Genomic DNA, 26,055 nt, shown 5'->3' on the forward strand with positions numbered 1-26,055 from the left:
AATTTATTTCAAAGTGTTTTCACACTTAATAGTCAAGAGTTTTTCCTACCATTTAACTTTCTGCTATAGAAACAAATACAATGAATCTCATTTCAGAAGCTGTAATGAATTTTCTATTCTACCAGTGTATGTCTCCTTTTTACAGTTATTAAAGTCGTAAAGGGTCAAATTGATCCTGTAAATGTATTAATGACCATTAAATGGAAATATTAACTTCTGTTTTTTCACATATCAGAAATGTGATTTTTACGCCACCTGGTGGCCAATTAAACCTTTTCTGAAGGTGAATTTCAGGAGAAAAATAAACTTTTGCATTTGTTTCCTTTGAAATCTCAGCTGAATATTTCTGCCCTCAGTTAAACTTAATATAACTTATTTAGAGGGAAATTAACAGAAAAATTAAGCTTTTCTTTTTGGAAATATTTGTTATTTTAGGAAATCTTTATTTGGCTGACCTTGTCTTCACGTGAGGTGTCAAAGGTCAGCTGGCTGTAAGAACAGTCATGGATAATGACTGTAATCGAGTCATTATCCATGTGAAACATGAACTGCTCGGTTTTTAACGAGGCGTTCTGCAGCTCAACTTTCTCACCTCCCTCTTCAGGATCGGCTGATTCCTCATCCAAACTGCACCAAGAGGAGAAGAGACTATGGAAAGCCATGTGTGCCACAAATTAACACTTTTACCATGCATCCATTTAGAAAGTCACAAAAAAAATTGGCGGCTTGTGATTCTTATAAAAAAGGCAAAAATCCTGTCAAAACATCTATAAATGCTGTAATTTTTAGAAAATAGTCTTTTGCCATATTTTACAGCTTTCTGAGCCATAAACTGGCATTTTTTTGTGACTTTTTAGCCAGACTTTTAACTGGTGCATCTTGTGGCACTTTTGACCCTCCACAATAAACTCTCAGACGCATGATAAGTATAACCGGTATAATTTTTAGAACGTAGTCCTTACAATAGGTAAAAAGCGTAGTTTTGACAGGATTTTGACCATATTTTACTGCTTTCTTAAGCCATAAACCGACATTTTTTGCGTGACTTTTTGTGTTTAAAAAAAATGTGCGATTTGTGGCACTTTTGGCCTTCCGTAAAAGCCTCTCAGATGCAGAGCCACGTGCTCGTGTTTACAGCTGCTAAATGAGCCTCTCACAGGGAAATCTAAACCTTCATTAAATCTTTAAGATGGCTGCCGCTGTCCTCTCGGGTGACAGACCGAGTGAGAGTGTTTCAGCGACTCTTTACCAACTTTTTGTTCCCAGGAAAGGAAACCTGCGCCATTACACCTGGACAGGTACGGCACTGCCTCCTTTTCACGACCCCCCACTCTGAGCAATAAAGCTGAGGTTTTACTTCATCACTTTTTTTTTTCTTTTTTTATTAATTTTTGTTTTGCAGATCTGCACCTCACAACAAAACACCCTTTGTCACCTGCGTGCGGCCGTTGCCATGGTAACAGCTGTTAGACACCTGAGTTGGGCTCTGGCGGGAAGCCGAGGCAGAGCAGACGGAGGGCGACAGAAAGAGAGAGGATCATGCCGAGAAGAAGCGCAGCGGCCGAGGACGGTGAGGCCATAATCCAGGAATCTGCCTTTAATTTAACCACGTTTCATTCTAAATATGCTGGATTTTGTTCTGGGAATATTTCTAAATTATGAGTTTGGTTTGCAGCAGATTATTTTGATTGATTTCTTATTTATTCAGTCACTTACTAAATTAATTGTTATCTAAAACGGGGTAGGTAAAAAAAAACAATTCTGAAAATTTGAGATTAGTTGCTGATTTTTTTAGAATATTCTCAGAAATATTCAAGAAAAAAAAAAACTGGAGACTTCTGAATTAGAAAAATCAAACATTTACTATAAAAACCCCAGGAATTTTTAGATTAATCTCAGTAATTTTCTGGAAAAACTCTTCTGAGCTGCAAAAGAGAAAATTTGTAGGAAAAAAACCTGAAATTTTGAGGTTAATTTGAGAAATTCTCTAAATAAAACTTAGACATTTCAGAATTTGCTAAGTAAAAGAAAGTTGGTGTCACTTTCAGATTATTTCACTAATAACATGGAAAATGTCTTTATACATGTGAAGTAATCTGCTAGTGGAACTGGAACTTTTTCATCAATATTAAATTATTTATGTAAAACAAGAAGCTCCATGTCTTGCTAAAATATTATCTCTGGTAAGTTTTTTTCTTAAGTGTGATAAGATATTTGCAGCAGAAACTAGACAAAAATACGATTCTATGTTTTTGCAGTTTATATATATTTTTTAATTTTGCATACAAGTTTGTCAAAATTAATCCTTCAATAAATACAATTTTTCTTTCATCCACGGTTTTCCTCAGTTGAAATCGATATAGATGAAGATGTGACCGACAGCGATGGTGAGTAAAAAAACTTTTATAATTTGGATCAGAAACTCATGATGTCGGCGTATTAAGGGCCGTTGTAGATTTCTGCCAAAAATAATCAGAAACTTTGAGATTAATCTAAACATTTCTGAAGTTTGAAAAGTCAAAAAAACTTGCTGGAAAAAAATTTAAATGTTCAAATTCATCTCAAAGTTTTTTTTATTTTACAAAAAAAAAAATTCTGAGTTAGAAAAATCCAAAATTTTTTACAAAAACTCAGAATTTAGAGATTTATCTTATAAAATTTCTAGAAAATAACTTGGAAACTTCTGAGTTTCATTTTCATTTAAATTTTGAGGGTTTTTTTTTATTTCTGAGCTTTATTTGAAAATATCTTTGTTTTTTTCAAGCAAACTCAAAAACATTTCCAAGTTGTTTTTTGTTTTTTTTTTTTAGAAAATTTCTGAAATTAACTTCAAGTTTTCTGAAATTCTTTCTAGCAAATATTCAACTCTGAAATTTCTAGAAAATTCTAGAAATTTCTGAGATTTCAGAATTTCTGAGTTGTTTTTAGTTCTGAAATTTGTCTCAAAATTTGAGTTTCTTCTAGCAAATATTCAAACTCCGATTTTTTCTCTTGAAAATTCCTAATTAATCTAAAAAAAGTGTTTTTTGGCAGAAATTTGCTCCTTTTTTCTGTCTAAATTGGCTCTAATTTGCCTCCGTAGCTCAGGATTTCATATTGTGTTTAATGTGATTTAATGTTTAGACGGCGGCAACCGGAGGAGAGCGAACAGGAGGCCGGCAGGTGGACGAGGAGGAGGAAGAGGGAGAGGAAGAGGTAAGAAGGCCGGCAGCGACGAAGAGGAAGATGATGAAGATGAAGCTCCAAAGGGACGAGGAAGAGGAGGAAACAGGAGGAAGCCCGCCAATAAACGGGGCGGGGGTAAAAACAACGACGATGATGATGACAGTGAAGATGAGTCTCCTAAGAAGAAGAGAGGAGGAGCAGCGAACCGGAAGAAAGGTGGCAAAGCCCAAGACAGTGATGAAGACGACAGCGACGATGGGAAAGGAAAGAGAGGAAAGAAAGGAGGGAAGAAAGGAGGGAAGGAGGAGGAGAGTGGGAAGGGAAAGAAAGGCGACGCCAAAGGAAAAGACAAAGGGAAAGATAAAGATGATGACAAGAAGAAGAAGAAGAAAAAGGGTGACAGGTAGGAGAATGTTTTAATATTATACCTTCACCTTCCCTTTAATCAAACACGCTGCCCTCTGGTGGACGATCAGAGTATTACAGGTGGTCATTTAAAGGTGACCCATTATTCCTTTCTAAACAGGTTAGGAACCAAAATTTTTTGCACAAGATCATTTTTAGATAATGAGATTTTAGCTATACAAAGCAAAAGTGGAACCTCCTGCACAACCAACAAGAATGCTTCAAGTGATTTCTGGATGGCAAGTCAACAACAAAAGACTTTGTCTTTTCCAGCAGCCATTGTGCAGCGGTAAAACCAGCTAACGAAATGTGCTGGAGCTCTGCTTTGCTTGCTAGATAACGGGCTGAACTCTGCTGAGGTTGCTGGGTAACACGCAGAACTCCACTGGGGTTGCTAGGAAACGGTTCCTGGTGATTTGTGACGTTACATTCAGGAGGTTTTTGAAACTACTTGTTTTTCAGACACCAAAGAGCATAAACTTATAACCAAAAACTAGAGGAGTGTTTTTTCTTTGAAAACTTTTTTTTTTTTTTTCAGTTCAGGCTTAGAAAAATAGATGTAGTAACAAAAGTTGTGCAAGTTAAATATAGGTTTAAAATCTGTGTGAACATAAATTTAGCAATATGACTGTCATATAGCTCCATACAAGTTGATTTCCTAAAATGTATTTCCTGATCACTTTTAACAGACTTTGCTATAAACTGGGAAGCGAATGTTTAAATTTTTTATGTTTAAAAACTAACTTGGCTCCGTTTCTCCTGCAGTTCGTCGGATTCCAACTCGAACTCAGACGAAGAGGAGGAGTCCATGTCGGAGGGGGAGATGGCGCGGCTGATGGAGGAGGTGGAGGAGAAGAAGAAGCTGATCGCCACCATCAGGAACAAGCCTTGGCGGATGAAGCGGAGGCTGGTTCTCTTAAAGTAACGTCACAAAAACTCAGATTCTTCAATTTCTGTGTCTGGAGAACAAAGGTGGAAAATTTGAACAAGTCATATACAACTTAAGGAGCTGCTTAGGACCTCTACACCACCAGGGGGAGCCCAAGAGCATCAAGCTAATAGCTAATATATATACATCTATATAAATAAACTAAATGTTATTACACATTGAAAAATAATGTTTTTGAAGTTTTTATGTGCCACTGTTATAAACCAACCAAAGCATCATCTGCATATTGTTGGAGTTTATTGAGAGTTTTATGCTGCTCTGCAGGGAAGCTCAACAATTTGTGGATAAGTTTGAAGGCGCTCTGGGGAAAGGAAAAGGCAGGAAGTGGTACGCCTACAAAGTCATGATGACCAAGGTTTGGATAAAAAAAACAGCTAAATTTTGTCTTATTTTCTTTGATTTAGCTTTTGTTTTCAGACTGTGTGCTTTGCCATGTTTTGTTTTAGAAATGGATTAAGTTTCAGAGAGATTTTGAGAATTTCAGAACAGCCTGCATCCCCTGGGAGAGGAAGATTAAAGAGGTGGAAAGTAAGTTTAGTTTAACAGAAAACCAATTGGATTTGGTAAACGCCATATTTAAAAATGTGTTTCTGAATCGTTAGGCCACTTTGGCTCATCAGTCGCTTCTTACTTCATCTTCCTGCGCTGGATGTACGGCATGAATCTCGTCCTGTTTGGTCTCACCTTTGGACTCGTCGTCATTCCTGAGGTGAGTTACTGCAGTTCAGAGTGTTATTGTAAACAGACAAAAAGCAGTGCATTTCTTCCAAAAAACTACCAAAATTGTTTGATGAATCTCAGAAATTTTCTAGAAAATAACTTGAAAATCTCTGAGTTTCAAAGGTCTAAAATTTTAAAGAAAAAACTCAGAGATTTTAAGATTAATTTCAGAAATGTTCTGGAAAAAAGTTGGAAATTTCTGAGATTCAAAAGCTGAAATTTTTCTTGAAACAACTAAAACTTTTTTGTTTCATATCAGTAATTGTCTAGAAAAAACTAGGAAATTAAATGGTTTCAAAAGTTCACATTTGATAAATAAGACTAACATTTTTAGATTCATTTCAGAAATTTTCTACAAAAAAAGTTACATTTCTGAGCTGCGTTGAAAATTTGCTAGAAAAAAATCTGAACTTTTTAGATTAATCTCATAATATTTCTAGAAAAACTAAGTGTGAAAAGTAAAAAAAAAGTGCAACTTTAGAAAATAAAAAAATCATATTTGAATAATTTTGACTTTTCAAACTCAAACATTTCCAAGTTATTTTTCTTGAAGATTTTTTGAGATTTTTCGAGCAAGTTTGTAACCTTTCAAACTTAGAAATGTTAAATTTTTAAAGAAAATTTCTGAGATTAATCTAAATTTTTTGTAGCAAATTTCTGACTTTTCATACTCAGAAATCACTTTTTTTTCCAGACTATTTCTGAGATTAATTTAAACATTTTTGAGTTTTCTTAATGTAAATTGACTCTTTTTTTCTGTTTACAACGGTCCTAACAGGCCGTTGTAAAAAAGAGAAGAAATTAACTTTTTACGTTAAACTGTCCAGGTCCTCATGGGTCTTCCTTATGGGTCCATTCCCAGAAAGACGGTACCGAGAGCAGAGCAGGACACAGCTCAGGATTATTCAGTTCTCATGGACTTCAACGTGAGTATCAGAAAAGACGACATTTATTTCCTCCTTTCTTTATATTTTCCTTCCAAGCAGAAGAACTGCCTTTATCATCGGTTCTTTAGGGTTGCAAAAGGTTTTACTTTTTGCTGTTACAAACGGCCCAACGGAAGATTATTTGTTGCTTTATCAGTTGAAATTTCACATCAGCATTCTTACTTCAATGGTTAGTGCCCAACTACAAGATTAGCGTTGCTAACTCTAAAGCAGTAATCAGAAGCTAACTCTAAAGCTCTACATAAATAAGGTATTTAGTGGAAGCTAATGCTAAAGCTCTTTATTCAACAATGTGACCAGCCCAATTGGATGGAAATCCACCCAATCTGGCAACATTGCCCAAATCTTCTACTCAGAAAATGAGAAGACTTTGTAAGAGAAAGCTTCCATACCCACTTGGCCAACTCCCTGCTGTTCTGAAAACCCTTCTCTACCTTTCAGGGATACTGTAAATACTCGGTCCTGTTCTACGGATATTATGACGACAAGAGAACCATCGGTCCGCTGAAGTTCAGGTTGCCTCTGTCCTACCTTATGGTGGGAATCGGGAGCTTCGGATACAGCCTGATGCTGGTGATCCGGACGTGAGTCTCCAGAACATCACCGCATAATCAATGGCCGAAGCCAATTAGTGGCAGTCTGTTTCTGGTTGGTTATTTAGAATGGCTAAAAACGCCGACGTTGGCGGAGGAGATGGCGAAGAAGGCGAGTTCACCTTCGCCTGGAAGATGTTCACCAGTTGGGACTACCTCATCGGCAATGCCGAAACAGCTGACAACAAGTACGCCTCCATCACCACCAGCTTTAAGGTACCTCACAGCCTCTGGGATGGCATTCTCAGACTCTGACTTTGACCAACCGCCAACTTTCAACGTTGTTTCTTGGTAAGAACAGGAATCCATCGTGGACGAGCAAGAGAACCAGAAGGACGAGAACATCCACCTGCGGCGGTTTCTCCGGGTTCTGGCCAACTTCCTGATCACCTGCAGTCTTGGCGGCAGCGGCTACCTCATCTACTTTGTGGTGAAGAGATCGCAGGAATTTGCCACCAGGGATGACCTGAGTTGGTACGAGAAGAATGAGGTAAAGAAGTTCTAGATACACAAACCAGGAGAAAACAAAGACTCCTGGTTTCATTGATGGCTGTGGCGTGTCTCACCAGTTGGAGATCATCATGTCCCTGCTGGGTTTGGTGTGTCCGCCTCTGTTTGAGACGATCGCCGAACTGGAGGACTACCATCCTCGAATCGCCCTGAAGTGGCAGCTGGGACGCATCTTTGCCCTCTTCCTGGGAAACCTCTACACCTTCCTGTTCGCCCTGTTTGATGAGGTCAACAGTAAGGTATGCTAGTGCTAATGCTAGCTACGCTTCGGTCATTTCGCTGTTCTTACCAAATAATGCAGCAGATAATTGAATGTCTCGATAAAATCTTTCCCATGTGGATGCAACAAGGTACAGATATTCCCAAAAAAACATTAGCCACTGAAAAATTCAAGATGGCTGCCATGGTCAACAAGGAGATTTTATTTTTGCATTGGATTTGCGAATATTTGTCACAGATGAACAAAAGTTGAAAACTTGCTAGAAAAATCTCTGAACTTTTGAGATTAATCTCAGAAATGTTCTAGAAAAAAACTTGGAAATTTCTGACAGTTTATCATTGAGTATCATGTGACTGGATTATACTGGTATCCAGTTAGTTTAGGGTTTATATCTGTATCACTGGAAGTTAACTGGATATGTTTGTCTTTATAACGTAGTGAAAATGTTCCACACAGAGCATCAAATTAAAGTTTTGTGATGCATTTAAACCTTTTTTCTCGCCGTTATTAGAAACCTGACCACTGACTGGGTTGTTTTTCCTCCAGCTGGAGGAGGAGCAGTCCATCAAAAACGCCTCCATCTGGGCCATGAAGGAGTACTACGCCAACTACACACGTATGCTCAACGATTCGGACGCCACTCCGCCTCCCATGAACCCGGCTGATGTCATCAGAGGACCCTGCTGGGAGACGCTCGTCGGCATAGTAACAATAACAATGTTTATCTCTCATAACATCCGTTATTTTACCCTGAAAGTTTATTTTAGTCAGAAACTTTAAGAGTAAAAAATATTTGGTAAAAAGTCTACTGAAGTACTGAATAACTGATCAAATGATCAATTTAAAAATTATCATCAATATAAAGTATAAAGTTAAGTGGAAATTTGGGTATTTTAAGGACAAAAATTACAAGAATTCGTATAAATAACAAAAAAATAGTAAAATCAGGCTAAATAAATGTTTCCAAATCAGTTTCTTCCAATAAAAAATCTTATAAAACGTTAACACAAACTGCAGGTCCATGTCTGTCTGGTGAATTTTTGGTTAAAACATGTTTGTTTCCAACTCTGGTTACTTGAATTATGGTCATTTTGTTCCTTAAAATACCAAATTTCCACTTTATACTTTGGTCTGATGTAATTTTAAAATATTAAATGATTGACTTAATCAGTTACTCAGTACTTAATTAAACTTTTTACCAAATTTTACTTTTTCTCGAGTAAATTTCCTGGATTTTCTACCCACTGAATGAAAAACAAATAAGTTATGAAAGTTTAAGTCTCATTGGTTCTCATATTGAAAGAAACTGATTTGTAAAAAAATGTTTTTTGCTACAAGTAAGAGTAGAGATTCTTTATAGTAAAATTACTCAAGTAAAAGTAAAAATACTCCCAAAAGTAATTTTTTTTCACGAGTTACTCAAGTAAATGTAACTAATTGCTACCCGACTCTGGTTCTTTGGCTTTTACGCTGAAGAATCTCAGTTTTATATGAAATGCAGATAAAATGTAACTGTTCCTGTAAATCCTGGCTGTGCTGCAGGAGTTTGTGAAGCTGACCGTCTCAGACATCCAGGTGACCTACCTGACCATCCTGATCGGCGACTTCGCCCGCGCCGTCATCGTTCGCTTCCTCAACTACTGCTGGTGCTGGGACCTGGAAGCTGGTTTTGTAAGTCACTGGAAACACTGGTTTGTATTGGAGAAACACGTAAAATACACACAGAGTTTATCTGCATTCAAAACTTTGACTGAAATTTGCATCAAATGGGAGCAGTGGCGCAACTGCACATTATTCAGGTGGATGCGAAAACATAAATCGGCGCCCCCCCCACCCTCCCCGAGGGAAGAAACTTCAGGGTGAAGGACCGACGCTGAACACCCCCCACCCGAGGCGACGCTGCGTGAAGTGTAACTGTAAAGCTCGCTACATGTACCTTGTTATGTGCGAGAGGTGAAGGAGCGTGAGGCGCTGAAGTGTATGGGAAAACATCATTGGCGCGTCGCCCCCTCCAGACGGGGTTTTGGCGCCCCCTCTGGTGCTGCACCCCTATGCGTTGCATGCGCTGCATAGCCACTTTTTGCGCCTCTGAATGGGAGTTAAACCTGGATAATGAAGGTTTCATGCTAAAGCTGATCAACCTCAAGTTGCTGGAAGGTTTTAAACTTATAATCAATGGCACAAATAGGACGAGAAATTGTCCCAGAAGTTATCGCGATAAACGATAATATTGTTGTTTTGAGACCATTTTCAAGATATAATGCAAGAACACATTCCTAACGAAATTTACCCCTTTGTTGTTTTGTTCTATTTGCAATGGCCCTAATATGCTGTCCTACTTAAACACCAGATCTTATGAGATATATTATAGTCTCACTTTTATTTCAGGTCCAAATAAATCTTTACATAAGATTCAAAGCACCTGGAAATATCTCAGGTGGAACCACTGATCGGTTCATTTTTCTGTCTTGTTGGTAATTGTTGTCTGATCACTTTCAGCCATCGTACGGAGAGTTTGACATCAGTGGAAACGTTCTGGGACTGGTCTTCAACCAGGGGATGATCTGGTAAAACTAAAAAGCTAAAGACATTGTCTGCATGTTTCTGTTTCTTGGTGCTGCTACATTATGGTAAAGTAGAATCATTAAAGGGGCAGTATCATGAAAAATCAACAAATTTTAGCTGTACCTCATGCCATGATGTTATTCAGCTGGGCAAAACTCCAGGATGGGCCTAGCCCTGCCTTCAAGGCATAGCTCCTCCCCCACTCTGCTCCTTCAGACTAGCCAGCAGCAATTAGCAAACACCTGCTGAGTTCATTATAGGAGCTACTTCTCTGGTAAAATGGTTGCTAAAGGGTTAATAGAGGAGCCATGTTGGGAAGGCGGAGCTTCAAAAAGAGCAGGAGTTTCTTAAAGAGACAGAGATCCAATTTCAAGGAGTTCAATTACAAATTCAGTTTCTTTTAAGTCATATGTGATATATGTAGCATTTTGATAACAACTGAAGGTAACATAGTTACTTGATTTTGCTATTGGATAATTTTTCTCAGAAATCTGACTTTAATCTTGAGTTTAAAGTCACATTTGCGTTTTCCTCTGGCAGGATGGGAGCGTTTTACGCCCCGGGGCTCGTGGGCATCAACGTGCTCCGCCTCCTCAGCTCCATGTACTACCAGTGCTGGGCCGTCATGGCCACCAACGTCCCGCATGAAAGAGTCTTCAAGGCCTCCAAGTCCAACAACTTCTACATGGGGCTCCTGCTGCTCATCCTCTTCCTGAGCCTGCTGCCCGTCGTTTACACCATCATGACGCTGCCGCCGTCGTTCGACTGCGGCCCCTTCAGGTAAACAAAACCAACCGAGGCTTTAGGAGAGCAGAGAACACAAATATTATATTTAAAAAAATTATTAAACAACAAAAAAAAGAGTAACCCTAAAATTTCTGAGTTTGAAAAGTCAAAAATCAGCTAAAAAATGACATTCTGAGATTAATCTAGTCTAAAATTCTTGACTTTTGGACATTTTCTGAGTTTGAACAGTTGAAAATTTTTTAATTGTAAAACTCAAAATGATGGTTTTTCAAGGAGAAAAATGACACAAATTCATGTAACCAGAGTTGAGTAAATGTAACTAGTTACATTTATATTTGAGTAACTTCTTTGAAAAAATTCCTTTTATTTTAACTACTTTTACTTGAGTAATTTTATTATGAAGTATTTCTTCTCTTACTTTAGTAAAAATTCTGGATTTTCTTCCCACTGAATAAAAACAAACATGTTTTAACCAGAAATTCACCAGACAGACACCTGAAGGTTTTGTTAATGTTTTATATTAAAAGACACTGATTTAGGAAAAAAATATTTTGCCCAATTTTATTTTCTATGTATAGCGTTTTTTTATCCTTAAAATTCCAAAATTTCCACTTATCTTTATATTTTGACAAAAGAGAATTTTTCCTGGTGAATTTTTGTTTTTTCTTCACTCAGTGGATACAAAATCCAAAAGTTTTACTCAAGTAAAAGTAGAAATACTTCACAATAAAATAACTCAAAGTACAGCGTAGTTAAAATACAGTTATTTAAAGAAGTTACACCAGTAAATATAATAGAGTAAATGTACCTAGTTACTGGTTGTCTGTGTGTTTCTGCAGCGGGAGGGCGAAGATGTTCGATGTGATCATGGAGACGATCAGGCTGGACCTGCCGGCCTTCATGGGGACTCTGTTCAGTTACGCAGCGAATCCCGGACTCATCATCCCGGCTGTGCTGCTCATGGTGTAAGTCAGGGTGACAAACTGGAGGCTCGGGGGCCACATCCAGCCCGCCCAAGCCTGTTATATGGCCCTCTCGACCATGGGGTGGCCTACTCCAGGCCTCGAGTGCCGGTCTCCTGCAACTTTTAGATATGTCTCTACTTCAACACACGACTCTGGAAAATCTGACTGCACTGAGGAGGTGATTCAGCTGTTGGATTCAAGTGTGTTGGACCAGGGAGACATCTAAGAGTTGCAGGACACCGGCCCTCCAGGACCAAGTTTGCCCACCCCTGCTCTAGACTCTTCAATCAAAGCCAAAGAAACGGTTCTTTAATCCAGCTTATCTCTTCCAGGTTGGCCATCTATTACCTGAACTCAGTCTCCAAAGCTTACCAAAACTCAAACATGGAGCTGAAGAAGAAGATGCAGATGGTAAGTAGAGAAACAGCTTTAATGATGATAATTTATTTTTATCCAAACAGGAATGACTTAATGTCTGTCCAGTTATTAAGGAAAAGTTGTTACCTCCCTGCTTGCCTTTCCATTGTTGGTGAAGCGTTTAACTTTTCATATTTCCCTCCATCTCTTTGTGTCCAGGCCCGTGATGAAGAGAAGAACCGGAGGAATAACAAAGACAGCACCAACCAGGTCATGAAAGACCTGGAGGACCTGCTGCCCAACCGGTCCCTCAGTCCACCGCCGGAGCCTGGTCAGAACCAGAACCACCGTCACGGCTAATAAGAAGGAATGCTAGCAGCTAAACATTAGCTAAACATGAACTCCTGATTTAATCATAAATAATCATCTCTATCTAATTATATCTGATGATTTAAGTAGTTAATAATTAACAGCTAAAGCTCAGGTGCATATGAATAAGTAGTAGTAAGCAACTAGTAATATGCTAGGTGTTATAAAACAAAATATGAACTTTAGGTAATGGCTAGTCATTTAATACATATTTACCTTGTTCATTTTAAAGTAGCACATCTATAAATTTACTAGCTAATAAAGCTAATAAAGTTATTATTGAGAGTTTATAATTACAAAACCATCAACAAACTATTATTTTTCATTGCTAGCTAACAATTATCCTGACTCTTCAGAAAATGTCATATTATGAGATAATAAAAAATGGATTTAAGTTAAGACGAAATGATCATTAATTAGTGATTATGCAAGGACTTATGGAAATATTTTTATAAGTTCTTCATAAGCTAACTGCTCATTAGCAAGTATCGCACTATCTTCTTACAACTTTGCTGTTTATTAAATTGTGATTTGTCAAATATTTTTTTAATGTTTCACGGCTGGTGACCAGTCAGGTCACCATCTACCGGTTCACTCAGTCCTCTGATCTGGGGCTCCATCCAAGTTCTTGTGAGGGCGATCTTGGTGTCTCTGGGCACGATGCCTCAAAAGTGCACCATAAGGAAAAAAACCTGACCTGGAACAAGGTCAAAGTATAGCATGTTAAAATTCAGGATGCTAATATCAATAAAGCATAAGCAATAATTCAAATAGCTCTTTTATCAATTTTCAAGTTTTTCTATGTTGTACAACAAATTCATTCTAGTTATCACAGTTAAGTATTACCAATACACCAGTAAACTAAAGAAATTAGTTCATATGTGGTAAAAATATATATACATTTCAATCTAAAAGTACCAAAGTACATCTATGACACTAAATTTAATATTCAGAATGTGGATTAGAAACCCGCATTAGCTCTGACCTATAGAAAACAGAAAGTTCCTATTAAGAGCACATTACAGCACCATTACATTAACAATGTTGAAATATTAAAACATGTACTAATAGAAAAATAAGTAAAATTACATAGAAAAAATACTACATACACAATAATAATGATATAAAATTTACAATGAAATTTTATTTTTTATTAAATTTGATCAGTTATTAGGTATTTTAGCCAATTTTTAGCGAATTTATTGAGCCAACGGCTGAGCGCGTGCGAAAACTCACCGATGTTTCAATGCTACACGACTACAGGGGATTCTTTTTCCGGACTTCAGCTGTTAAGCTTTCTGAGATCTAATTAAAAAAACATATTCATTATTCGGAATTATGAATTCTACGATACTATTTTAACATTGTCTTACCAATTTCCAAGATTTTTCAAAGAATTTAACACAATCTTACAGGCAATTCACGGAACAACTGTCAGCTTTCAGCACTCAAGGGTGTTAGACGCAATCTGAGCTAAATCTCAGCACCGCAGTTAAAGGGGCGGGACAATCAACCTGATTGGCTGATGTGAAATCAGACTGTGCTAGTTATTGGTTCTTTAATCCGTCACTAAAAGCAATCACTAAAGGGATATTTCACAGGTTTTAAAGATTTTTAGCATTTTTTTTATCTATATTTATGAACATAATTACAAAGTATTCTTTTTTAACTTTATTACTTTTTAATCTCGTTGTAGAATAAGATATTAAATCAACATCTATTAATTTTTTACTTGTGTTTTTAACACTGGATTACACATATCAAACAGAAGTTGTAATTAGTAAGATGACTACTTTAGCCACTTATAGCTAACTCCTATAATTGCAAGCTGTCCTGATTTGTTTCTCATTTTTTATTGATTATGACATAATTTAACAAATTTAAAGATGAGATTATCAAAGGACTAGGGCTATCTGATTAATATTTAATCCATATTTATCTAACTAAGTAGATACATGAGGATGAGCTAAAGATAGCTCATATGATAGGAGTTAGCTAACGGTTTATTAGCAAATAGTGCTTCATTTGTGTGTCATTCTTATTGAACTATTATCTTATTATGAGCTAATCAACATAACTGTAACAGTTTAACAGTTAAGTAATCACAATACAGCTACGGTTGTAAAATATTTTCAGATTTCTTCAGTTTTTGCTAGCTTCTTGCAGTGTAGCTCACTATGTAGCTACTTGGCTAGTGGTTAATTAGCAGGTTGTATTTGATTTGAACTGAGTTGGTAAAAATAATGTTCTCATCTTATGCTAGTTTAACAATTTGAATAGAACTCCTTCAAAATGTTATCTGAATATTATGCAATGATATTTAAGCTAGCTACCAAAATATAAGCTACAGCTAATTATTCAGTAGCTAATTTCTTAGTCCTGATTCCAAAGTGTTTCCTTTCCCCTAATCTTCATCTTATTGGTATTGATTGGTGTCCCATTACGGTTGTAAAGCCAAGTTTTCCTTTGCAGAAAAACCACCAGAACCAGAGGCGAAACCCACCAAAACCAAACCTGGTTCTGCTGGAAAAGGAGTAAACTTACAGAAGGATGTGGCTCTGGCTTCTTCCAACCCAAATGCTCGAGGGCCGGTAGACCGGCCACCAGGACCAAGAGGACCCGGGCCGGGTCCGGGTGCTGGACGGGGCCGAGGCCGTGGGAGAGGAGCCCTGCCCAGTTAATATTATGACCACAAAAACAGAACAAATTAAAGTAAATATATACAAACTAATTTATTGTCAAAATTTGAGTGTAAATATGTAACATCCACTACTGTAATGAATATAAAAATGCAAAAATATTGTAGCATGACTGTAAAAAAAAAAAAACCCCAAATGAATGTTTGTTTCAATACTTTAATTCATTTCTCTTTAAATTATGTTGCTAAGTTGTCACCCTGCATGATGACTGATATAGAGAGTAAATTGTCTTGAGCTTTTTCTAATTTGTGATGTTTATACATTTGATGTCTAAAGATGTTTAAACTACAGTGGAGAAAATAGGTTAATTAAACATGTCTGTTTTTTTTTTTACAAATATGTTTCTTATTGGCTCGTTGACATGAAACCCAACAGACATGGACTTCAACCCAAGTAACCCACACATTTATGGTTGATTGATTTATTGATTTGATTTAAATAAATCAAAAAACTAATTATAAATAAAAGGCAAGTGCTATATCTGCTATTTATTTGGCTTTCTATGTCTTTTTTGTAGTTTTCAATACATAACCCATAAATTTAACTCCATATTCCTTTTGTAACCCGCAATTAGCCAAGGACTTTTATTTTTGCGGGCCCACTTCCTGTGTTGCCCCAAACTCTGCCACCTTATTTAATGCATCCAACCCGTTTCCACGGTGATTATGGGTCGTTGTTGGCGTCTTCCTCTCAAACTGATGCAAATCTGTGAACCTACTGACTTGATTCCTTGGTGAGTTGGTTTTCTGATAGCAGTTTTGCTTTAGCAGGTGAAACTTCTGCTCGATGCTCATTGCAGCGTTATTTTATTAGAGTTATTGGCGCTGCTTTCCTGGACCGTCACCAGGATTCTGTCAGAGCTGATTGTGGCTCAGTTCGCCCCACTCCCTTTGTTTGGTGCAGCAATGATTTTGTGAAGCTTTGACACTTTTGCATTGATGCCAGTGAAGTTTAAAATGAAATTAATCAGAACAGAATGTAGCTACACTTAAGTTTGATATTGTAAATTTACTTCTTTTTCTTGATTATTTTCAAAGTGCACTTTAACTTTAAACTGATAACTTCAGTTATCAGTTTAAAGTTAAATCCTTTATTTTCTGGTGTCGGTTGAATCAGTAGCTAATTTCTTAGCCCTGATTCTAAGAAATTAGAAACGGGGACCCGCCACAGCCCCACGTTGGGGTGTGGCGGGTCATATCCATGTTGGTTTGTTCTCATGTTGTTATCAAATGTAAAATATGTCAGAGATGCAGCGATGATACCGAACCAGCAGCAACAAGCTAGCCGCCAGCAGCTAACTCGGTCGGGGGGGACGAGGCGTGTTAACATGCAAAAGTTTAGAAACTTCGATATTCGCCTCGACTAGAAACGATATTAATGTTTAGTGAGACCCAAGACGGCCCTGTAAAACATGGACCATAGTTCGTTTTTGTAAATTTTGTTGTTTTTTTAGTGAACTCTCTGGGCTCAATAAGTGTGCGACATTGTAAAAAGGCGACGCCTTTGGATGAAGCTGTACAGATGCGTTCACTGTAGGCCACACAACCGATGATATGGCAAAGTCAACAGAAAGACTTCTTCCTCTTCCAGGCCTCGTTGTCGTCGTCAGAGCAGTTTTCATTCTGCTCTGATCTTCCAGTTCCTGGATTTTTTCTCCAGAGAGAAAAATGTTCTGCAGGTTCTGAGTTTCAGGTAGAAGTTCTGAATGAAACAGGAAATATTAAGATTTTATCACTTTAGGCTTCAAAGCATTGACCTCTGACCTTCATGGGACGTGAATGTTTTACTTTAACTAGGACTTTCTGAAAGGCAGAGCTGATGAAAATATTTTAATGCAACTATTTAAATTTGAACAGGAAAAGAACAGAATGAGCAGCAAATGAACTAAATGCAGAAGAAGAAAAATGTTTTTATTTCTCTAAAACACATGAAGAAAAACTGCAGCAAATAAACAAAAGGAAGATTTAATATTCAAATCTGACGAGTTTAGAAAAATAGGAGCCGACAGAAACAGAAAATGATCAGAGAGAAAAACTGATCAACATTTCAATGAAATCTGATGAATGAAAGGAAAAAATAAGAGAAACAACATCTTGATATTCAGTGTGAAGCTTTGACTGGAAACAAACAGGAAAACATGAGGATCCTGGAATAATCCTGGAATAATCCTGGAATAATCCCAGCTTCCATCTTTAAAGGACTGGAAGAAGAAAAAGTTTCCAAGGATTCAATCAGAAAAGTTTCACCAAGAAATAGATTGTAGAGATGAACTATCTGTTCAACAGTGAGAGAGTTTCTCTGACTGGAGGAAAATCTTTAGACTCAAATCAGCAAAGAGACACTGAAGAGGAACCAGAATTGGTCAACCAGACTGTAAATCCAGGAATCAGAGGTTCAGTGAATGTGGTGTTGAAGGTGTGGAGGAGGATCAGTGAGTCAGAGGAGACTCTGTAGAAGGACAGAATGCCAGCAGGACAGTCCACATACACTGATACTCTGTTAGAGACGGAGGAGGAGGAGAGACGAGTTGATCTGTTATTGTGCCAAACAGAGTAACCATCATCAGAGCAGCTCAGACTCCAGGAATGATCATTGAATCCAAACAAACAGTCATCACTGTTTCCTTTCCTCCTGATTCTTCTGTAACTCACTGATATATAAACATCTCCTCTCCACTCGACCTCCCAGTAACAGCGACCAGTCAGACCAGTTCTACACAGCAGCTGATTCCAGTGATCAAATCTGTCTGGATGATCAGGATATGACTGAAGCTCCTCCACTAATGTCACCTTCCTGTTGTCTTCAGACAGTTTGAGGTTTCTGCTCACTGTGTTTGTGTCGATGGTGAGTTGACAGGAATCTGATGGAGAGAACAAACACAATCCAGCTGCAGTTATTGATCATTTATTGATCTTTGATGATGATCCTGAATGAGTGATGTGACAGTTTGAAGATGGTTGAATGTGAGCTGCTTTGTTGTCATGAATCGGATGAAAAACACACTTACACTTCCTCAGACCTGGTGTCAAGAATGGGCCTCCAGCAGGCTCCACCCTGAAAGGAGGAGGGGGGTCAGACCATCAGTCTCTTTCAGCAGCAAACATGGACATTACATGTCTCTCAGACACACATTGTCCTCCACTGAGACAGGAACAGTCCAACATCTGGATTGCAAACTGCAGTGGATGTAGGAAGGACAGTTGGTGCTGCTGCAGCACAACTCATTTCTCCAAACACAGGAAAAGCTCCAACAGAGAGGAGAAAGGAAATCCCTCAGTAACAACCTGAAGAAACTCACTGAAGCCTAAAAGGACATCAGGAAACTAAGGAAACATTTCTGGAAGCTCAACCTGATTTAATAATCAGCATTAAAATCCAATCAATCTAAACTCTGATCAACACCTGGATACCTGCTCCATCCACACTCCCACACACAGATGAAGGAATGAAACACTAAACAACCTGCTGCTGAAAACCTGCTGTGGCCTCACTGGAATATCCAGAAATACAAACATTAAAAAGGAGAAGCTGCATCACATTCAACAAAGAGTTCAACAAGAACCAAACATTTGATCTCTGAGCTCAGACTCACAAACCAGGGAGAGGCTTCCATCATCACACACCTCTGACAAACACCTCCAACCTTTCAGCACTTCCTCTACCAACCAGCACCACCAGGTGGCGCTATACACACTTGTGAGTTTAGTTCAAAATCTTGATTTCTCTCTCTGAACTTTGAAACATCCATCTGACCAACATGGAGTTACTTTTCTTCTCATCTTTGCTCCTTGGGGCTGATTGGTCTGGAGCTCCATCAAATATTGTTTTAAAGTCCTTTCTGTCATCAGTAGATCATCATGGAAATCTAACTGAACTTCACTTTTATTCATTTAGTCAGAGTCCCTATTAAACTCTATTAAATCCATCCCACTCTTTCATTTTCCTTGTGAGCCGTTCTTAGTCAGGAGAATATTCCAGAAAACTGGGTAATGATCTCTGCCTCCAGATGAGGCGTCTAAATATTTAATGATCAAACTAAATATTTCTCTTCAAACTAAATGTTTCCCATCAGACTAAAGACGTTTCTCCTCTTCCTCCTCTATCAGACCTTCTCTGCTCCTGCAGCAGGTTCCTCCATACCTGAGAGCTTCCAGTCTCCAGTCTGGATCCTTCAGTCCAGCCGACAGCAGCTTCACTCCTGAGTCTCCTGGATGATTGTAGCTCAGGTCCAACTCTTTCAGATGGGAGGGGTTAAAGGTCAGAGCTGAGGCCAGAGAAGCACAGCCTTCCTCTGAGACCAAACAGTCTGATAAGCTGCAGACACACAATTCATCACATGATGAGAACATTGAGGTAGAGCCCAAGTTCTGAACTGATGGATGGATGTGTAATAAATAATAAAGCCAAGGAACTGCTCGGATCTGTAATAATTCTTGTTTTTGCTCCTAAGATGCAGCAATTTATCAGGAGCCCAGAGTTACCTGAGAGTCTCCAGGTAGCAGTTTGGACTCTTCAGTCCAGCAGAGAGAAGCTTCACTCCTGAATCCTGCAGGTTGTTGTTACTCAGGTCCAGTTCTCTGAGACTGGAGGACTGGGAGCTGAGAACTGAGGACAGAGCTTCACAGCTTCTCTCTGAGAGGTTACAGCCACTCAGTCTGAGGAGACAGGGAGGGAAATCTGGTATTAAACAATTCATCAGGATTTATGTCTTTTTCTATCCAGTCAACAATTTTCCTGTTTTACTGATTTAAGGGACTGTTTTATATTTAATTATTTTGCCTTTTGTTGTGATAAAAATTATGACAAAAGTAATGTGGGAAAAAATAAACAAATTTGCTCCTAAAACAATCAAAAAACAAACAGTAGCCAAACATTAAATACAGAAAAATTGGTAACATTTTATTTGTGCATTATATTGACATGAAACTGTCAAAAATATCTTCTGTCATGAAGATGAAGGAGTCTCCATGAATGTTTACAACTTTGTCATAAAGTGTCATTCGGTAAATAATGACACATTTAATCCAAAGTTGCATTTAAACTTGTATTAAAAGTCCATTAAAATGTCAACTTTGCATTAGATGTGTCATTATTTACCAAATGACACTTCATGCCAACAGTTGTAAACATTCATGAAGACTCCATCATGTTCATAACAGCTGCTATGTCACGTTTATGACAATGTCATGTCAGTCTGATGCACACAAATAAAGTGTTACTGGGAAATTTAACCCCATATTTAAAGAGTTGTGGAAACACCAACCTGACACTAAAGGTCACTAAACACATGGAAACACTTTCAGAAATCACCACCATTAAAACTGCATTCATAAATATCACAACATTGAACCAAATATGTTTTAAACATGTTATTGGAACAGGATGGACCACCAATATGTTACCATCCTCATGTCATCACACAGAAAACACAAAGTCCAGACCAGATGATGTTTTTAACAAAGAGGTTTTATTAAACCCAAGTCTGGACACAAAGTGGTTCTGGCAGTCTGGGTAAAATAACAGAGAGAACGAAGAAATAAGCAGCAGTTGGCCGTCGGATTCAGGGCTGTGGGGCTCACACTGATTCTGATCATAATAGTTATCTCTTCTTTCACTTAAATTATTATTATTTCTACTGCTATACTTAAATTATCATTAAAAACAGCTTATTGACCACAAAAGGAAATAAAATCTTCTTGTAAGTCATTTTAATTCAAATTCTTCAAAGGGTTATTGTAGATATTAATGACTGTTTAGCTTAAAGATCTCTTGTGGTCTGTATAACAGTGAATTTCTAGAAGGTTCTGACTTTGTATTATTTATATTCTAGATAAATTCCTCTACTTGTTTCTCTGAATATAGATGATTATTTTAACATGTTGCTCATCCTCTTCCTGTTACTGAAACATTTCCACTTATTCTAGAATCTACATTTGCTCTCAGCCAAATCTCTTCAATGCCAATAATATCTGTTAATGTCATTTATCTGAACAGTCTAACTTCCTGTCCATCAGCCAATCAGCTCCTGGTATTTTCTCAGTAGACCAATCAGTGGAAGCCCCGCCCAGCCCATGATGTGAAGACAGAGAGACAAACTGAACTCTGATAGGAAACAGTTTAAACTGATTTTCTCTCTCCAACCTCTTGGTTCCACATGGAGCTATATTTGGCCCCCTGCTGCTCTGATCAACTAGGATGCAGCAATCTGTCAATAATCCAGAGTTACACTATCAGTGGTAGCCTGACCTCGACTTTTCTTAATAACTTTCTTTATGATTCTTTCAGCCTGGAGGAAATGAAAATGATCCATTATTATGTGTTGAGATTTAGCAGGTTAACCATGTCACAGTCAGACATCAATTATTATATCAAATAATAATTACATCATCTTTGAAAGCAGGTAAAGGACAGAAATCTGGTTTCACCAGGATTGGTCCCATTTTACCTGAGAGTCTCCAGGTAGCAGTTTGGACTCTTCAGTCCAGCAGAGAGAAGCTTCACTCCTGAATCCTGCAGGTTGTTGTTACTCAGGTCCAGTTCTCTGAGACTGGAGGACTGGGAGCTGAGAACTGAGGACAGAGCTTCACAGCTTCTCTCTGAGAGGTTACAGCCACTCAGTCTGAGGAGACAGGGAGGAAATATTAAATAACTAGATAAAATGTATGCTCTTTGTTCCAGTCAATTATGTTCTTTTTCCACAGATTGAAAAAAAGTCATATTTTTCACATCTTTATGATACAAGTATAGTGAACTGGTTTATTCTAAAGTTGGGCCTCCAACCTTAAAAGTCTGCAATACAGCAGCCAGCAAAGAGGCTGGCAAGAGAACCATTAATTTCCATAATGAACAGCATTAATCCAGTTCAGCTTCAACAGAAACCATTATTTCTGCTCTTTGAACATGTAGCATTATGAATAGTCACCTATGAGAGCCGGTATCTCTTTTACTCATCATCTGCTAGCAAATAACATTGAGGAGACAATGAACTAGTAAAACTGATGAAGCATGACTCAATATTTACCTCATCACTAACAAATTTCTTCAAAAACTACCTGCAGTAACAATGTGTGTCCTTACAGAGCTTTGTTGGAGGCTTTAACCACTGGCAGCAGCCTCAGAAGAGCCTCCTCTGAAGCAGAGTATTTCTTCAGGTCAAACACATCCAGATCTTTTCCTGATGACACTAAGATGAAGACCAGAGCTGACCACTGAGCAGGAGAAAGTTTATCTGTGGAGAGACTTCCTGAACTCAGAGACTGTTGGATCTCCTCCACTAGAGAACGATCATTCAGTTCATTCAGACAGTGGAACAGATTGATGCTTTTCTCTGCAGACACTTTCTTACTGATCTTCTTCTTGATGTACTGAACTGTTTCCTGATTGGTCTGTGAGCTACTTCCTGTCTGTGTCAGCAGACCTTGTAGGAGTCTCTGATTGGTCTGCAGTGAAAGTCCCAGGAGGAAACGGAGGAACAAGTCCAGGTGTCCATTTGGACTCTGTAAGGCCTGGTCAACAGCTCTCTGATGGAGAGACTTTAGTTTAGGTTTATTAAATAATGAAGACTTCTTAGATGTTTGTGTTTCTTCCATCAGGTTGACTCCAGAGTTGATGAAGGTCCGATGAACATGAAGAGCAGCCAGAAACTCCTGAACACTCAGATGGACGAAGCAGAACACCTTGTCCTGGTACAGCCCTCTCTCCTCTCTAAAGATCTGTGTGAACACTCCTGAGTACACTGAGGCTGCTCTGATATCGATGCCACACTCTGTCAGGTCTGATCCATAGAAGATCAGGTTTCCTTTCTGCAGCTGATCAAAAGCCAGTTTTCCCAGAGACTCGATCATCTTCCTGCTTTCTGGACTCCAGTGTGGATTTGTTTCAGCTCCTCCATCATACTTGACCTTCTTCACTTTGGTCTGAACCACCAGGAAGTGGATGTACATCTCAGTCAGGGTTCTGGGCAGCTCTCCTCCCTCTCTGGTCTCCAACACATCCTCCAGAACTGTAGCAGTGATCCAGCAGAAGACTGGGATGTGGCACATGATGTGGAGGCTTCGTGACGTCTTCATGTGGGAGATGATCCTGCTGGCCTGCTGCTCATCTCTGAATCTCTTCCTGAAGTGCTCCTCCTTCTGGGGGTCATTGAACCCTCTGACCTCTGTCACCATGCCAACACACTGAGGAGGGATCTGATTGGCTGCTGCAGGTCGTGTGGTTATCCAGAGGAGAGCAGAGGGAAGCAGTTTCCCCCTGATGAGGTTTGTCAGCAGAACATCCACTGAGCTGGACTCTGTAGCATCAGTCAGGATCTCCTTGTTGTGGAAGTCCAGAGGAAGTCGACTCTCATCCAAGCCATCAAAGATGAACAGAACCTGGAAGTGTTCAAAGCTGCAGATTCCTTTGGTTTCAGTAAAGAAGTGATGAACAAGTTCCACCAAGCTGAACTTTTTCTCTCTCAGCACATTCAGCTCTCTGAAGGTGAATGGAAATATGAAGTGGATGTTCTGGTGGGCTTTGTCTTCAGCCCAGTCCAGAGTGAATTTCTGTGTTAAGACTGTTTTCCCAATGCCAGCCACTCCCTTTGTCATCACTGTTCTGATTGGTTGATCTCTTCCAGGTGGGACTTTAAAGATGTCTTCTTGTCTGATTGTTGTTTCTGGTCTGTGTGGTTTCCTGGATGCTGCTTCAATCTGTCTGACCTCATGTTCATCATTGACCTCTCCAGTCCCTCCCTCTGTGATGTAGAGCTCTGTGTAGATCTGGTTCAGAAGGGTTGGACTTCCTGCTTTAGCAATCCCCTCAAACACAGACTGGAACTTCTTCTTCAGACCAGATTTAAGTTGTAGAGAAACTGCAGCAAGATGTTCTAAATTTACACAAAAAGTAAAATCAGAGATGAAACAAAAATACCTTCTGAAGATGATTTAAATAAATGTGTTTCCGTTTCTTCAGACATCAGTAAATGTGTCATTTATCCATCAGGTCAAATCTTTGTAGAAATCCTCTTACTGCTCTGCAGACGGTCAGCCAGCTCCTCCTGCTTCATCCTCCTCAGGAAGTTCAGTGTGATCTTCATCACTGCCTCTCTGCTGCTCCTCCTCTGCTCTTCATCATAACCGCTCAACACCTCATCATCCTCTCTCTGACTCTCTGAGCATTCTGGGTAATCTGGACTCAGAACCTTGTGGATCTTCTTCAGCTCGTTCTTCACAAAAGTGACAATGTTTTCCTCCAGCAGCTGGAACAGAATAATAGATGAAGGAAACATCAGACTGAAATCATGGAGCCAAACACCAGATGGATGTTGGACAGACTGACAGTCCTCTGGTCTACAAAGTGCAGCATGGAGACGACTGTGAACAGAACCATGGAAAAGTAGTTGTTGTTCATGTACAGACCATAAATATGGAGTCCAGCTGTGTTTGATGCTGCTGGGCAGACAGACCACTGGGAACCTCTGAGCTCTGCTGGTCCACTCTGTGGAGGAACCAGGAACAATCAGGAAGGCAGGAAATATTCATCCAGCAATATTTACTAATAAAATAACTAAGAGTGTCACATTAAAGCAGAAAACAGAGCATCACATGAACACAATACAAAGAAGTTAGAAAGAGGAAGATGAACTACAAGGATGAAGACCAGTAACACCAGAATCACCAGTAGACATTTTAAAAAGTTGGTGCTGAACTTGGACTTCAAACTGTCCACACTGTCAGCAGATCTGATGCTGGTGGAGACAGAGTCCCAGAGCTTGGGGACAGTGGAAGTGAAGGCTCTGTCCACACAGGTCTTCAGGACAGTGTGGGACATCCATCAGGTTCTGATGACTGGATCTGAGGTGATGTGGACATGGAGGAGCTCTGAGATATGTGGGTGTGTCCATGTGGGATCCTCTCCTGGATGTTCTAGAGGATTTAAAATGGATCCTGTAGATCCTGGAAGCCAGTGAGCTCACATTATATCTGTCCACACAGAGACAATCAGAAGGTAAAGGTCCATGAAGTGATATCTGGATGTGAGCAGTGAACCAGATGATCCAAGTAAAGATTTAATGTTCCTGCTGATCCACTAAGAACCAGCAGAACCTCTGATGGTCCACATCAGCTCAGTCTGGTTGAGTTCCAGCAGATCTCACCAACCACATCATGAAGCTTTCCTTCCTGCTGAACTGATCTCACAATGCACACAGGAACCAAGTCCTGATGGACCAGACTGGTTTACCAGCTATTTCCCAGTGGGTGGTGGAAATGTGTCCCACTGTTAGTCTGACATGGAGCCAGGAAGCAGCAGAACATCATCATCATCAGCCAGAGATGAAGATATGAAGGTGTTTTCATTAGAACAGAGCAGCTGGTTTAGATAATGGATCAAAACTCTGTAAATATAACTTGGAACATCTGAAACTTACTGGTTCAGTTTACAGCAGTTAGAAACAGCTCACCTCTCTGATGGTGGAGATCCAGGAGATTTAAAGTCAATGATCACATCCTTAGACATGTCGCTCTTAAAGGACACACAGCTGGGTTCTGGTTCTGGTTTGAGTCTCTGCTGGATTCTGATGAGAAAAAATCTCATTAAAATATTTCTGTGTAGTTTTTCTTTAAAGTTTATTTTGAATGTGGAACATTTTAAAATACTGAGCTGTGAGACCCAACAGAACCAGACAGGTCATCAACTTGATGATTCCTATCAGAACCGGTCCAATCCTCCAACATGTTCCTGATCATTGATCCTCCTGAATAAATTCCTGCCTTGTTTAAAGAGCAGAAAGATCTGATTCTCAGACAAACATGTTGGTTTAAATGACTGAGAGAAGTTTGATGATCTTAGTGTTGAGCTCTGAC

The 26,055-nt window shown here is 38.9% G+C and overlaps 2 protein-coding genes across 2 annotated transcripts; one reads left to right on the top strand and one right to left on the bottom strand.

The window, feature by feature from the left end:
* The first annotated feature begins 99 nt into the window (after positions 1-99).
* Positions 100-15,822, top strand: tmc2a (transmembrane channel-like 2a). Its single transcript, XM_088011123.1, has 20 exons — positions 100-1,570; positions 2,349-2,387; positions 3,124-3,568; positions 4,336-4,491; positions 4,784-4,874; positions 4,966-5,047; positions 5,122-5,228; positions 6,067-6,165; positions 6,628-6,770; positions 6,848-6,995; positions 7,081-7,269; positions 7,349-7,528; positions 8,056-8,214; positions 9,052-9,180; positions 10,009-10,076; positions 10,615-10,854; positions 11,661-11,786; positions 12,119-12,197; positions 12,363-12,474; positions 14,985-15,822. The coding sequence occupies exons 1-20, from the start codon at positions 1,540-1,542 to the stop codon at positions 15,191-15,193; spliced, it is 2,832 nt and encodes a 943-aa protein (XP_087867249.1). The 5' UTR covers positions 100-1,539; the 3' UTR covers positions 15,194-15,822.
* A 1,278-nt stretch (positions 15,823-17,100) lies between these two features.
* On the bottom strand, positions 17,101-25,762 carry LOC148156176 (NLR family CARD domain-containing protein 3-like). Its single transcript, XM_088011130.1, has 9 exons — positions 25,653-25,762; positions 24,610-24,688; positions 24,221-24,449; positions 22,289-24,077; positions 21,657-21,830; positions 19,693-19,866; positions 19,352-19,525; positions 18,219-18,265; positions 17,101-18,071 (listed from the first exon to the last, which is right to left on the bottom strand). Exons 1-9 carry the CDS (start codon positions 25,706-25,708, stop codon positions 17,539-17,541), a joined length of 3,255 nt encoding a protein of 1,084 aa, XP_087867256.1. The 5' UTR covers positions 25,709-25,762; the 3' UTR covers positions 17,101-17,538.
* Positions 25,763-26,055: the final 293 nt, after the last annotated feature.

The sequence above is a fragment of the Poecilia mexicana genome, unplaced genomic scaffold, assembly GCF_051168715.1.
Source record: "Poecilia mexicana isolate PSO_F unplaced genomic scaffold, ASM5116871v1 scaffold_12, whole genome shotgun sequence".
Classification (NCBI taxonomy): domain Eukaryota; kingdom Metazoa; phylum Chordata; class Actinopteri; order Cyprinodontiformes; family Poeciliidae; genus Poecilia; species Poecilia mexicana.